The sequence below is a fragment of the Haliotis rubra genome, unplaced genomic scaffold (assembly GCF_003918875.1).
Source record: "Haliotis rubra isolate DU_JTF1 unplaced genomic scaffold, ASM391887v1 Scf1306, whole genome shotgun sequence".
Lineage (NCBI taxonomy): Eukaryota > Metazoa > Mollusca > Gastropoda > Lepetellida > Haliotidae > Haliotis > Haliotis rubra.
Genome location: NW_025765233.1, coordinates 115,733 through 130,940, shown reverse-complemented (window position 1 = coordinate 130,940; position 15,208 = coordinate 115,733). Strand labels below are relative to the sequence as shown.

Genomic DNA, 15,208 nt, shown 5'->3' with positions numbered 1-15,208 from the left:
CAAGAACGTCGAAAGCTAAAGTCAAAAACTCTAAAATGTTCAGAATGTTACGATTGAAATACATACATATAATAATTACTTAGAAATAATTGAGAGATTTACAGTAGTGGATTAGATATCCTTGAATCAGTGACAGCCATCTAAAGTCACATAGATTCTGTGTAAATATGATATTTTACGAGCGCTTCGAGTGAAAAGTGATGTCGTATTCATTGCTTTGACGTTAACATTATTAACATTATCTTGATTGCAACAAATATTTATTTTCTCCCCATCTGTGTACTTTAAAGTTCGTTTGGCAATTATTAAGCAAAGTGGTTGATTTGGCTAAATGAGTGTTTCTACGACAACCGTAAGTTGACTATTTGTCATATGCAACTTGACTGGTTTGTCTTCCTAAGACTGGTTGCGCTTCTCACCGCACTGCAGCCCCTAAGCGAAGTTCAGGATACCAGTCTCGTTTCAAGCGTCCCAACCTGGTTCCTTGGGTACGCTACGCTGACGCTACATTGTGTCCACGTTGCAGTGTGTGTGTGTGTGTGTGTAATACAATTCTTTTTCACATGTCTCTGCACTAATCACCTATTACATAATTGGCAACGATGTCTAAGGAAGTCAGACGTCGGAGCCGACCGCGTGACGGCCCAGGACCGTCCAAATCTAACGGCAGACCGTCTAAACTTTCTTCCAAAAGCCCAGGAGGCTTCTTCACCAAATTGGCAATATCAGTTTTGGCAGCCGGCGTAGTGCTTGTTATTGCATATATACGGTATCAGACCTCACTCAAGTTAGCAGTGAAGACGCCACTTCATTCACCGAAAATACTGGCCGATAACAGTTCCAGTGCTGCTGAAAACCCCGACAGATTTTGGGGAACATACAGATCACACATGTATTTCGGCCTGAAGACGAGGAGCAAAGCATCGCCAGTTGTTGGTATGAAACCTTTTATTCAACATTTCTGGCATAATAGGCCTGTTTAAGTTTTGTGTTGCAAAGGGAACTTTACTGAACTGCAGTAATTGGGTCCCTGTTTCAGCGGTATCGTATTTATGAGGGCGCACACACAAGGGCGATGTGTTTTAGAGGCGATATTTAAGATCATGGTTCGAGCAAAGTATCATTTGAACTGAACGAGCATGTTAGGTTGAAACATGTCGTTGTATTCACACTGCGTAAATCAATGTTCATACTGTTGATCACTGGATTGTCTGGTTCGCTTCAATACTACATAACAACGTATGGTATGGATTTACCTTCCAACTTCTAAATGCCCATCAATACTACAAACAAAGAAACGGGCATGAGAAATATGATCTGTGAAACATTCAATGAAAGTCAAGCTCATTTTTGCAAACACTGATACCACCCTTTAGTAGGCCTTTCCACCCCTTGTTTCTTGTTTCCAGTTTTCCCTTTATCCCAAGTGTTTTATTCGGATAACAAAATGACAACAGTGTTAGCAGCAAATATATCCCCTGTAAAACCCTCTTGCTTTCAGTTGTAAATAAATGTGCTTGCTTTGTCCTTGATTCATGAACTTGTATAAATCAAGGAACATTCTTTCTTGATACTGCAGTCTACATAAAGAGATAACTCTACCATTAGAATTCCATGAAAGAACAGGTACCCACATAACTGACAATACTTAGAAGTTTTGCAGCTGTTATAATAATGTTATGATAATATTAAGGTGAGGTGAGGTGAAATTGGGTTTAACGTTGCGCTGAAGAATATTTCGCTCATATGACGACGTGCATGCGTGTGTATGTGTAGGTGCGGCTGCTTGTACTAGCCCAGACTGAAGCTGGTTTTATAGTGCTAGCCCACTGAGATACCATGCCGCAGTGAAGCATGAATACCCCACTCAGACACATTATAATGACTCCGAGCGACCAGTCCTTGTTGTACCCATTAATGCCGAGCGCCAGGCAGGGACCAACAAGTACCATATTTAACGTCTTTTGGTATGACGCGGTCGGGGATCGAACCCGCGACCTTCGGGCTCTCCAGGCGGGCACTCTAACCACTACACCATGGAGGCGGTCTATGATAATATTAAAGTGTATTTAAAGCTTTGGGCAAGTAAATAATTTCTAAACCTGAATGAGCGAGTGAGTGAGTTTAGTTTTACTCCGCCTTTAGCAATATTCGAGCAATATCATGGCAGGGGACACCAGAAAAGGGTCTCACACAATGTACCCATGTGGGGAATCGAACCCAGGTCTTAGACGTGTAGAGCGACTAGGCTACCTCACCGCCCCTAAACCTGAATGGAATTTTGATAGTAGTAACAAGATACACAAAGATGCTTCTAATTCTTTCAGGTCTGATGTGGCTGAATCAGTTCACAGGGCAGATGCCGCCACCGTTGCGTCATTGGTGCGACCAGGGTGACCAGCTACAGAGCTATGGCTGGACGCTGCACGATGGCGCCAACTTTGGTGTTCAGGATATTCATGAGTCTACGTACATGCTGCGAACTCAGTTTGTGAAGCGACCTGGTGGTCAGCATGGTGGGGGACTGGTCAGCCAGAGTCAAAGCAGTTCCATATGTAAGTAGGAGTGCCAATGTGGTAAGAGATCCAGGTCAAAATAGGTTCCTGTTACCTCGAGTTGACTTGAATCATGACCTCGGAGTTGGAACACTGTGCCTGATGGGTTATCCATGTTAAACACCATGACATGGGGTCTAGCACAATTAAACCAGCACTGTCTGTCTCTATCTGTGATATAAACTCATTGTAATTACCGGTATGTTTAAAAAGTATCACCTCTACAAACTGCTTATTGCTGCAGTCAGATGTAAGTCGGCTGGACATTTAGCAATTACTCATTCTTCTCTCTCTCTGTCTCCCTCCCACCTCTCTCCTTCTCTTTCTCTATCTCTGTTTCTCTGTCTCCCTCCCCCCCTCTCTCTGCTCTATGTCTCTCTGCCTCTCTCTCTATGTCTCTCTGCCTCTCCTCTCTCTATGTCTCTTCGCCGTGAATAGCTGCAACATTGCTGATGTGGCGTTAAGCTATATTCACTCACTTTCTCTATCTCTCTGTTTCTCTCTCTCCCTTTCTTTGTGTTTCTCCCTTCCCTTCTTTATCAGCCTCTCTCTCAATGAATATTTGATTCTAATGATCACAAATAATAAACTGAATTCAAGAAGGGATATGGTTCGATTCACCGACCGAATGCATGAATGCATAACAGGATGGTGACGATCAATCTCCACTATACCCTGGATGCATCCACGGCTTGGCCTGATAATTTTATTACTTCCCTTGGCTGGCTCCGCATTCTCACAGTAGCCAATCAGCTAAGCCGCCGTAACAACCGAGCTTGCCAGTGTCAACAAAGATAGCGGTTGCAGTCGCGAAGGTTTGTTCGCAGTGCCACTCAGATATTTGGGGAAATAATCCAGACAAATTGACAGATCTGAAACTTTAAAAAATATATGAAAGAATTCCTTCTACCTCTTTCAGAGTACCTCTACATCAATTGTGTTGCCTAGTTTAAACGGTTAGATAATTTAAGAAGCGAAAGTGAGTTGTGATTGGTACACTCAACTTCCCAGTGTAGACACCTGATTGGATAAAAAGCCAGCCAAGGGAGGTAATAAAATCATCGGACCAAGCCGTGGATGCATCCAGGGTATAGTGGAGAATGATCGTAACGTATACCCTGGAGATTATCGAGGATGAGTCTGAAGTTACTTACTGCATCCTTTCTTCTTCCAGAACCCAAACAAACCTCCGACAGTGTCTCTGATGTTCTACATGGCCCTTGATGGTCAAGGTCAGCTGGACCCACAAGTGACCAAGAAGCGCCTCTCATCAATCAAGGGGTTCTCAGAGGAACTCGGTCACTTTGAGCTGAAGTTCCCCAAGAACACGGCAACAGGGGCCAAGCACGGTCATCTGATCAGCCAGTCTCCTCAGCTGGACAAGCTGAAGGACGTCCTCATGTCCTCTATGTCAGTGGATGCTTGGGACAAGAAGAGGACTTTGCCATATTTTGTACTAAATGGCCGTGCCATCCCAAGTGAGCAGCCCACAAACTTTGTTGTGCACCAGGTCACTGCAACTCTACCGTTTGAAATGGAGGTTGTGTTTGAGTCTGGTAGCGTCACTAACAGACGTGACACTTTAGCTGGAAGTGTGTTTGAAAATTCCTTGCAAAACCATGTGAGTACCTTCAATGAACGTTTCTTAAAAACTTTTCCACTCAAAGAGAAGGGATACTCTGAGAAGGAAATAAATTTTGCCAAAGCAGCTCTTAGTAATATGGTTGGCAGCATCGGTTATTTCTATGGATCGTCTCTTGTTCAATCCATTTACAATGAAGAACCCGTTGAGTATTGGCAGACCTCTCTATACACTGGAGTCCCTTCACGACCATTCTTTCCACGAGGGTTTCTATGGGATGAAGGCTTTCATAACCTCCTCATCAGCAAATGGGATCCCTCCATCTCCAAAGACATCATTGCTCATTGGCTGGACACCATGAATATTGAGGGCTGGATTCCTCGGGAGCAGATTCTTGGAGTTGAGGCTCGGGCAAAGGTTCCAGCTGAATTTGTTGTTCAAAGAAACAAAAATGCAAATCCACCAACATTTTTCCTTCCTCTTCAGCGACTTATCAAAGACATGATCGTGAGCAACACGCTCAAAGACAGAGCATTTCTCGGCGCCCTCTATCCACGATTAAAGGCCTGGTACTCTTGGTACAACTCGAGTCAAGTCGGAAAAGTTCCTTCATCTTATCGCTGGCGAGGGAGAGATGCCTCTGCTGTCAAGCAGCTCAATCCTTTAACCTTGACCTCTGGGCTCGATGACTACCCACGTTCCTCTCACCCAACAGATGACGAGAGGCATGTTGACCTACGATGCTGGCTTGCACTAGCTTCAGGTGTTATGGCCGATATTGCACGCTCATTGGATCAAGATTGGGAAGACTATGACCGCACAGCACAAACTGTTGACCAATAATGACCTCCTGGATGAACTGCATTGGTCAGAACAAGGTCAGCAGTACAGTGACTATGGCCTTCACACTGACCGGGTCAAGCTGGAACGACCAAAACCTCAGGTAAACCTTCAACCTGGACAACGACCCCCGCCAATGAACCAAGACAAAATACGAGTCACTATGGAGGAACCAAAAAGCCAGTTTGTCAACATGTTTGGATATGTTAGTCTCTTTCCATTTCTTTTAAAAATCGTGGAACCCGATTCACCCAAACTGTACAAGATTCTCAACGATCTCAAAAATCCGACCCTGCTGTGGACGGACTATGGTTTGCGGTCACTGTCCCAGAGTACAAAACTGTACAACCGATACAATACAGAACATGATCCTCCATACTGGCGAGGCGCCATCTGGATTAACATGAACTACTTAGCTCTTGGCTCCTTAGACTTTTATTCCAAAGCCAAAGGGCCTTACCGAAATTTGGCTTCAGGTATATACAAAGATTTGAGAAAAAATATTGTAGATAATATCATAGCTAATTATGAAAAAACAGGATATATATGGGAAAATTATAGTGACAAAACGGGCAAGGTCGTGGGAGTCATCCGTTTACTGGATGGTCAGCTCTGGTAGTATTGATCATGGGGGAGAGATATTGAAACTACTGTTGTCATCATTGAAGAGGTACAGACTCAACTGGCTGACCCTTAGGGACCAGTCATTTATTATAGGGGTGGGTTGGTTGGAGGGAATCTGAGGATCACCAAGAAATCAGTGTCAAGAGGAGGGAAGGTCATAAAAATTTTATGATAAAATGAACAATTCCCGGTCATGAATAAATGTACATGGGCATAGAAACGGTCATCCAAAAATATGACAAGCATTAGGTGAGGGTCATTATTTTCTGTACATTTGTGTACTAAAATCTTTGACAGCCCTTCCAACTGTAATAATGACTGGTCCCTTCAGCTTGCAAGAAACATATTATCATGGGATTCAATCGTAGATTTATTCTGGTCATGTTTCTAGGTTTGCCAGCACCCACACGTGCTCGTAGGTTTCTCGGAAGTTGTGAGCGCCGGAGTTCTGTATCACATTCCACCAACATCAAACTGACACGGGTGGTGGGGTAGCCCAGTGGTTAAAGCGTTCGCTGGTCACGCCAAAGGCCTGGGTTCGATTCCCCACATGGGTACGATGTGTAAAGCCCATTTCTGGTTTCTCCTGCTGTGATATTGCTGGAATATTGCTAAAAGCAGCATAAAACCATACTCACTCACTCACTCACTAAAACTGACACGCCATGATGAGACCTATTTACTGTTTTAGTGAGTCAGCGCACTCACTCACTCACTCTATTACCACTCAGTTTTAATCTGGTTGTTAAATAAGACTTGAACACATCTGCAGACTCGGGTTTATTAAGGGGCGGTGGGGTAGTCTAATGGTAAAGCGACCGCTCGTCACGCTGAAGACCCAGGGTTCCATTCCCCACATGGGTACAATGTGTGAAGCCCATTTCTGGTGTCCCCCCCATGATATTGCTGGAATATCGCTAAAAGCGTGTGAAAACCATACTCACTCACTCAGGTTTATTGATCCATATTTGTCTCATGACATGACTGGGTTTTCCAGTATGCACAAGTTTGACGGATGTAGAAGAAAAAATGCATCCCAAGTGACCCTCAATAAGGGCAGCATTTTAATTTTTTCAGTTTCTCATCGCCCGACCGACCCTTCTAATTTTTTTGCCCCAACCCCCTCAAAAATCCTCTTTTTTTTTTCCATTCCTAAAACATCATATAAATAGAGGCGGTGGGGTAGCCTCATGGTTAAAGCTTGTCTCGTCACAAACAAGACCGCTCCCACATGGGTACATTTCTGGTGTTCCCCGCCTTGATGTTGCTGAAATATTGCTAAAAGCGCGTAAAACCAAAACTCAGTCAGTCAGTCATCATATAAATGATTATCTATCTAAAATGTTTTAATCAGTGCTGCCACAAGTCCAAAGAACACGATAAATTGTAATAAGAATTACAATAAATGAGAATCAAGAACAGTATTCAGAAAATTTTGTGTTTATTAAAAAAATGTTTTTATTTATATTTTTTTGCTCCAACCGACCGACCCATGTTCAGAATTTGGTGGCTACGTGAAACACGTAAAAAAACCTAAATGATACCCTAATATGCATCGTACCATATTCTTGGCAAGGAATGTAATGGGCCTCTGAGTGACTACAGCAGATATATAGCCCTACACTACAGTACTGTATTTCCTTTGAAGACCCTTGGAAATTAAATAGCTATGATCCCCTGGGCACAATGTGTGAAGCCCATTTCTGGTGTCCCCCACCGTGATGTTGCTGGAATATTGTGGGGTAAAAAACTCTTCAGTGACCCCTGAACGCTAATCCCCTGGACACCTCTTGAAACTTCCATGCAAGTCTATAGTATTTTGGCCCATATTGCTTCGTTTTTTGGAAGATGAGATTCTTGGAGCTCACTTATATTATTTTGTAAATGACTTTTTAATAGAAATAAATATGTCCATTTCAGAGTCTTCATCTTCATGTTGGTGTAGATTAGAGAACTTTTTGCCTAAACTGAACATGGACTTGAGGGGTATAGTCTTCGTAGAGATTTAAAGAAAATGTCCCAGAACTAATATGTTTCTTTCACGATTAAGATGCTCTCTTGATAGATTCATCTTCTGACGATTTTACGTGCATAATCACCATTGTAAATGTTTTATCAAGCTTAAGTATACATTCATTAAATTTTTTTAGTGTATTGGACAAGCTTGTTAACATTGTAGCAGTTACTCGAGACATTTTTATCCCCCACCACATAGTGAGACTGGCAGGATGGACAAATATGCCTGCAGGAAAGTGGATACAAGGATGAAGATATGTCTTTAAGGAATGAATGTGTTCATTTAGCCAGAAACCCATCAGTGGAAATTTTATTTTTTACAGAGTTATGACCCTTGTTTGCTAATTTATAAAATGTGCCCAAAATGTTTGGGTTATTTTTTCCAGAAACATCTAGGTTGACATTTTGTATACATCACTAAGGGATGCCCTGGACATTTTGAAATGAATCATATGATTAATATTGTACAGAGTTATGGCCCTTGTTTCATTCATTGACATGGTGCACTGTGCCTCAAAATGGGAAATGGTTTGACGGAATCCACTTTGCATTCATCATTATGGGATTAATATGTGATCAAGTTAGAAATTTAGCCTGAATATTTGGTATTTGGCTATGACTCTTGACATGTTTGCATTTGAGTAGAAGAGGGAAGATGTGTTTTAGGCTAATAACTAGTCTCTAAAATGAACATCTTTTAAAGATAAACAGTAACAGTTCAAAATAAAATATAATGAAAAGGAGCCCTTCGACTTTCTTCATTTTCAGCAGATTGGTACAGACCCTGAAACTGTGGACTTGCATTGGCCTTGTTGGATATATTTGTTTCAGGGTCAGTATGACAGACTAGATGTGTTTCAGCAGCAGAACATATGAGCCTTGTCAAATGTCTCAAATCTTTGTATGAACAACAGACGAGCTGAAGTGGTGCCTTTGATTTTGTTGAATTTTTAGAAACCCGTGTTTAGCTTTTCAAAGGCAGCATGTTTAAAATAAAAAGTCTTTTTTTTCTTAATTCTGCCCATCTTTTATTAAATCTTTAGGAAACTTTGCAAATGTATTGAGTTAGTTGACATTAGTGCCAACTGTTTCCACAGAAATATTTTACACTTTTTTCATACAGGATATGGATGACTGTCCATGATGACCTTTTCATAAACACAAGGGACAGAATTTACTTTTTTTGGAAAAAATCGTAAATCTAAAGGAGCATCCTTTTCATTTCAATGTGGCTGGCTGGAAGATTGTTTAAATGAATGGTTTATTCTGAAGTATGTACAAAATAGTTGTTGGTAGTGAAAAAAACAAAACAAATTCGTTTGTGGAAAATACTCAGTAATTTCCCTTCATTCAAAATTAAGATGCTTCCTATCTGAAACAACTACTGTTTCCATGGAAACAGTTAATTTGATTTAGGTCAGTGTGGATTACTGCTTATCCTACATTCTTTGTTGTTATCATGATTAAAATTGTCACATTGTCATGCTTACTGAGGGGCGGTGGGGTAGCCTAATGGTTAAAGCGTTGGCTCGTCACGCGCCGAAGACCCGGGTTCGAATCCCCACATGGGCACAATGTGTGAAGCCCATTTCTGGTATCCCCTGCCGTGATGTTGCTGGAATATTGCTAAAAGCGGCGTAAAACCAAACTCAGTCAGTCAGTCAGTCATGCTTACTGAATGTTTGGTATTACCACTGTGACTTTCATTTAGTATCAGTATAGAACATATCATTTAATCAGATTTGAGCTTGTTCATAATATGTCTGTTACGTATGCTTGATTGTCATGATTGTGGGAGGATATATATTAATTTACATCACAGGATAAAAATCAGGGTATCACAATGCATCAATACATCATGAACTTAACCAGATGAATTAATACTCTTTACAGCTACCCATGTGTTAATTCATGTTTTAATTCTTACAAAATTTTAGAAGATATTGTTAACTTAATTTGGTTATAACTTGAAAACTACTTATTGTTACTTACCCTTGTCAAGAATTTTTTTATTAAATCTTACTTCTAAAAAAGTATAAGAATAACCTTGATTTACAATTAATGTTATACAAAATGGTCTAAGTAAATTTAGGCTCAGTATCATTCGTTACACTGCTATACTGAGTCTAACAAAACCTAGTATAAAGTCGCGGCAGCTAACCTTTGAGCCACCATCCAATCAAATGCGAGATGGATGAACGGATTTAACCAATCTGACAATGGCTGCTGTTTAGGGTTCGTCAACAAACGAAAATCAGGATAAAACACAGATATTTGACCTGCAGTAATACGCGTAGGGCTTTCTGATGACATTTTTATCATTTGGAATCGTTCGGGTACAACCTTTTTCGAGGTAAAAGTTCAAAAGGCATCTGCAAATGTCAACTTTCTCATTTTGGTAAGCTGTGTCCTGATTGGTCAATTGAAAAGGTTAGCTGACGCGACCTTCTACTAGGGTTTGTTAGACTCAGTATAAGCAGTGTAACAAATATTACTGAGCCTAAGTTTACTTAGGCTGGTTGTTTTGGCGCATTAATTTGTCATTTGTTTCAACCTGTGTCACAGTTGGGGTAACCTAGTGGTTAAAGCGTTCGCTTGTCACACCGAAGACCCGAGTTTGATTCCCCAGATGGGTACAATGTGTGAAGCCCATTTCTGGTTTTATTATCTACAGAGTGTCATAAACTACTGTTGTTTTTCTATTGTTATCTACGTGTTATACCAATAAGTATTGGGGAAATAACATCACATGTATTGCCTTTTACATTTTAAAGTGGCAGTGGGGTGGTCTAGTGGTTAAAGTGTTTGCTCGTCACGCTGAAGACCCAGGTTCGATTCCCTACATCGGTACAATGTGTGAAGCCCATTTCTGGTGTCCCCACCGTGATATTGCTGGAATATTGCTAAAAGCGATGTAAAACTCATTCACTAACTCATATATTTTTTACCGCTTTTTGGCTTTTAAGTCCAGGCAATTGTGTAGGTCGATGCTCATGCTGTTGATCACTGGATTGTCTGGTCCAGACACAATTATTTACAGGCCGCTGCCATATAGCTGGAATATTGCTAAAAGCGGCATTAAACTAAGTTCACTCACTCACTCGACATGGAATTAATTCTATCCAGAACAAATATTGCCAGTATTAATGTATCATGGAAAGACTTTCTCATAAAAACTCCACCATGGGAATAATTCTCCTTGAGGAATATAGTACATTGGAACAATTTCACTATTGGAATATAAATTCCTGCACTGAAATTGTTCCTTAGTACTAAATCATTACTGACATACTGTTAGTGATCATGTATTCAGCATAATATTCTGTGTAACAAGCTGTAGGGAATGGCGCAGAAGTCGTAGTGTTAGTCTCGCAGCCGTATTGTCATGGATACTGATTTTTCATGCATCTTATCGAAATATAACATGGATATACAGGGTATAAGTTTTATTAATGATGGTTACTTAGGATTTGTAAGATTTGTATTTTCATTTCAACATTTCATGTTTAACATATATTTCCTGGTATCCAACATTTCTGAAATGCTGAACTGCAAATTAGTTCTATCAGAAAACTGTTCTGTAACCCAGTGTCGTATATCAAAGTTATGCCATGCAAACAGAAATTATACCTCATTTATGATACATTGTCAGTATGCCTGGTTACATATTTGACCAGTTATTATCTGCAAAGAAAAAAATACATCCAAATTATGTTTGTTTAAACTTCGTTGTTCATATCCAGATGGTGCAGTGTGTATGATACGTAACGTGAATAAAAGGCTGACCAAAGAGGATAAAATAGTGTTTCTGCTGATTGGTCAATGCATTGTGGGTCAGAAATTTAATAATAATAATAATAATGCTAATTTTTGCGCCTAGAATCCAACGCGATGCTGTTCTCTGGTGTTACATTATTACCCTGACGGAATTGTACTTTCAAAGCTGCTACTAATCGCGACCGTATAGGTCTGTACATCCACTTTTCAGGTACCGGTACCTATTTTAAACAGCTGGGTGGACTGAGTGCAATGTGGACGAAGTGCCTTGCCCAGGGACACAACACAGTATGAGACCCAGGTCACAAATTTTGGTGTCTCCACCGGGATTCGAATCCAGGCCTTTGGCGTGAGAGGCCAGCATGCCAACCACTACACCACTGTGCTCCACTTTAGTGTCAACCGGTGGGGGAAGAAATGATGAAATGAGTCCCACTTGTCAGACTTCTTGTCGGTCCTGGTCAGGCTCTCTGACTTTGCTAGATTCCCCACATGGGTACAATGTGTGACCACAAGTGGCGTAAAACGAAACTCTCTCTCTGACTTTGCCGATTGTATGTTACTGTACAACATGGTTTAGATTATAGCTGGAACAGTGTAGCGTGTTTAAAGAGCATCCACTCACTCAGTTACTCTCAACTATATCTGGGATCTCAGGGGCGGAAATAACCCAGCCCGACGTCCAAGTCCAGTGTTTTTCTCTTTCGGGCAAGCAAATTTGTATATCACACTGTACCAGTGTCCAGTTGACTTTCCAATGTTAATTATGTTGTTTATTTAAAAAATCAACAAGAAAACGGTCGGTATAGTGGAAACATTATCAGGGCAAGTGATTTTACATGTGCCACTGTACCAGAGTACACTAGCAATTTTAAAGTTATTTCCACCCCTGGATCTGTATGGACTACTTGTGTACTCCCCCGCAACCTATGATGTTTGTAGAAGTTGACAATGGACTGGTTTGTCAAAATGGATCGGGCAGGCAGTCAGTTTCAGTGACCTGGTTGATGAGTGTATTCATACCAATGGCATGGCTTGTTGCTCCCAATATACTATACTACTCAAAGTTTGATAAGGATCATATTTTTCAGCACTTGTAAAACTTTCAACAAAGGTGAATGACAACCAACACAGAGTGATTGATGTTCAGAAATGTTTACTTCAAGAAATTGTGACAGAAAAATTTGGCAAACATGACATTTCATCGCGTACTCCTAAGGTAAAGGGAGAGTACCATAAAAAGCATGGTAATTTCATGATCACGAAATTGTTTAAACTCTGCACATTCCATTTCACACTGCACAAACAAGTGTCAATAGCGGGTATGTCCTCCGTTAGCTCCAATGACAGCTTGGCAACGCCGCCTCATGCTTCCAACGAGGTTTTGAATGGACGCAAGATAGAGATTGTTCCATTCTTGGATCAGAACATTTTCAAGTTCCTGGAGGGTGGTTGGTTGTACAGGACGACGTGAAATCGCTACCTGAAGCATATTCCAGACATGCTCGATAGGGTTGAGGTCTGGAGAACGAGCTGGCCAGTCCATACTTAACAATTGTCTCACGCTCCAGGTACTTTCGCCCACCAATTCTAGCACGATGTGGACGGCATTATCGTCCATGAGGATGAAGTCAGGACCAACAGCACCAGCATATGGTCTCACGTACACATCCAGGACTTCATCCCTGTAGCGCCTCTCGGTCATCGTGGCTCTCGCCTTTTAGGACATGGAGATCAGTTCGCCTAGCTCGACTGATTCCTCCCCAAATCATCAACGCACCCACCACCATATCTGTCGTGGTTCAGCAACATTAGCGTCCTGATATCGCTCCTGCCCTTCTCTCCACACTCGCGCACTCCACGATCTGTGAAGTCAACACAAAACCTCGACTCGCCTGTGAAAGTACAGGGGCCCAATCAACAACCCTCCAATTCACATGAGCCCTGGCCCAATTCAAACGATCTTGTCTGTGTCGCTGAGTAAGAGGGATGCTAATACAGGCTCTCCGGGAACGAAGACCAGCTTCATGAAGACGATTACGCGACAGTTTGGCGTGGAAATGTTAACTCCAGTTGCATTCAGAAGATCATTTCTAAGCTTAGAGTCGCCGCTGTAAACCCGATGACGTTGTGCTGAAATCAAGAGAAAACGGTCATCTTGCTGCGTGGTGGACCTTTCTCGTCAGCTTCCATGTCGATGAGAAGCTGAACCATGAGCTTGATACGGTATTCTAAGATGCCTAGCGTTAGAACAATCGAAAAAAAAATACATTATCAGACAATAAAGGTATAGTTTTTGATGACGTAACAATTGAATGACGCTATCCCGCCACAATGCGCCATTCTAGTGTGCCCCTCAGAATCGTAACCATTTTACATTACGCCACAATGTAAGCCACGCCACGATGCATGTCAGTTGTCATCGCCGCACGGCCTCCTACAGTAAACTACACCGCTGCATCCCAGTTTCTTGGTTTGCTGTTGCTTCACGCAGCTAACATCACTGGTGGAAACATTACGCTTATGTTTTACGACGGTTAAAATGTGTCATTTCGACTCACAAGTTTTCAGCGACACGGTAACGCTCGCGAATGTTTACATTCCCACAATGCAATTGTGGAATGTCGCTTTGACTACTCAACTTCCTCTGGATGTACTGATCTAAACTTACGCTTGGTAGTAGAAATGCAACGCTCATATTGCCCCATATGGTTTACGCAATGACAGATGTAATTAAAATAATTCAGAGAAGATATTTAATCCGAACGTAAACCGCCATCAAACTGTTATCATTTGTTTTTTCTGGTAACGCTCGCCTTAACGAGGGGCAGACACATCAATAGAACAGCCACCAGTTAGCCCTGTGCGAGGATTCTTAATTTAGGTCACCGACACCGCCGCTTGTTTTCTGCCTTAAATTAATCGTAATTATCCTTAGAAAGTATTAAATTTGGCATCTTAGAAAAGAAATATTGTTTATTCTACCACCATGTATAGTAGTTAAAAAACATTTTTCGCCATGAACTATTATAATCGTTAGCACTCGGACGCAAGCCGCCCTCGCGGCTTTAACTATAATAGTTCAGGGCAAAAGTGTGTTTTATTACACTATACATGGTGGTAGAGCCAAGTGTATTTCTTAATCTATCCCGCACCTCAACCATGCTGGATCACTAGTATGGTGCCTTAGCCAGCTCGCCCACCGCACTCGCCCATCGCATAGAATGTAGCTTGTGTATTCCTGAGTGCAACAAACACAGTGTGCAAACTTCCTGGGTAGCAGCAGTTGTCTCCCTTATGTTGTTGGTCAACCACAGGTTCACCTGTTCCCTGGGTGAATACAGACGGCATTAATACAGCCGAAACACTGCTGATTTAGAAATGTTCCTGCTCTCTCCCGTTCAAGATGACTAATCACATATGTCACTCTTAAGCAGCCGGAACACTGTAAGGTGTGGCATGAATATAGCAAATGAAAACATTATTTAACATTTTATTGTTTGCAGATATCATATATACGGAGAACAAGATTCTGTACATTGCCAAGTGACAGTCAATTACAGTCAATTATTACAGTGAAGCCAGGAAGGAACACATCAACAGATGACACTAAGATACTACATACTGGATACGCAATCACCAAAATCAGGACATATTTGATGCATAGGGGATTAAAGCATAAAGCCTGGATGTGTCTTGAGGCAAAACACGATACAGTACACAAATGACTTTCAGAGATACAAAAATAAAAAATAATTATAATCAAGCTTGACCTAGGCTTATTTTTCCTGAAAAATGATTATTAATTATTGAC

General features: G+C 41.4%; 1 protein-coding gene and 1 long non-coding RNA gene across 2 annotated transcripts; both read left to right on the top strand.

The window, feature by feature from the left end:
• The first annotated feature begins 475 nt into the window (after window positions 1-475).
• Window positions 476-6,755, top strand: LOC124267359 (mannosyl-oligosaccharide glucosidase-like). Its single transcript, XM_046702271.1, is given in 6 exon segments — window positions 476-936; window positions 2,328-2,518; window positions 2,520-2,555; window positions 3,730-4,959; window positions 4,961-5,543; window positions 5,546-6,755. Coding segments are annotated over 6 exon segments (2,451 nt in total). The 5' UTR covers window positions 476-602; the 3' UTR covers window positions 5,623-6,755.
• A 2,530-nt stretch (window positions 6,756-9,285) lies between these two features.
• Window positions 9,286-11,412, top strand: LOC124267362. Its single transcript, XR_006896010.1, has 2 exons — window positions 9,286-9,699; window positions 9,743-11,412. It is a non-coding gene; the product is annotated as an uncharacterized LOC124267362 (long non-coding RNA).
• The last annotated feature ends 3,796 nt before the right edge of the window (window positions 11,413-15,208 follow it).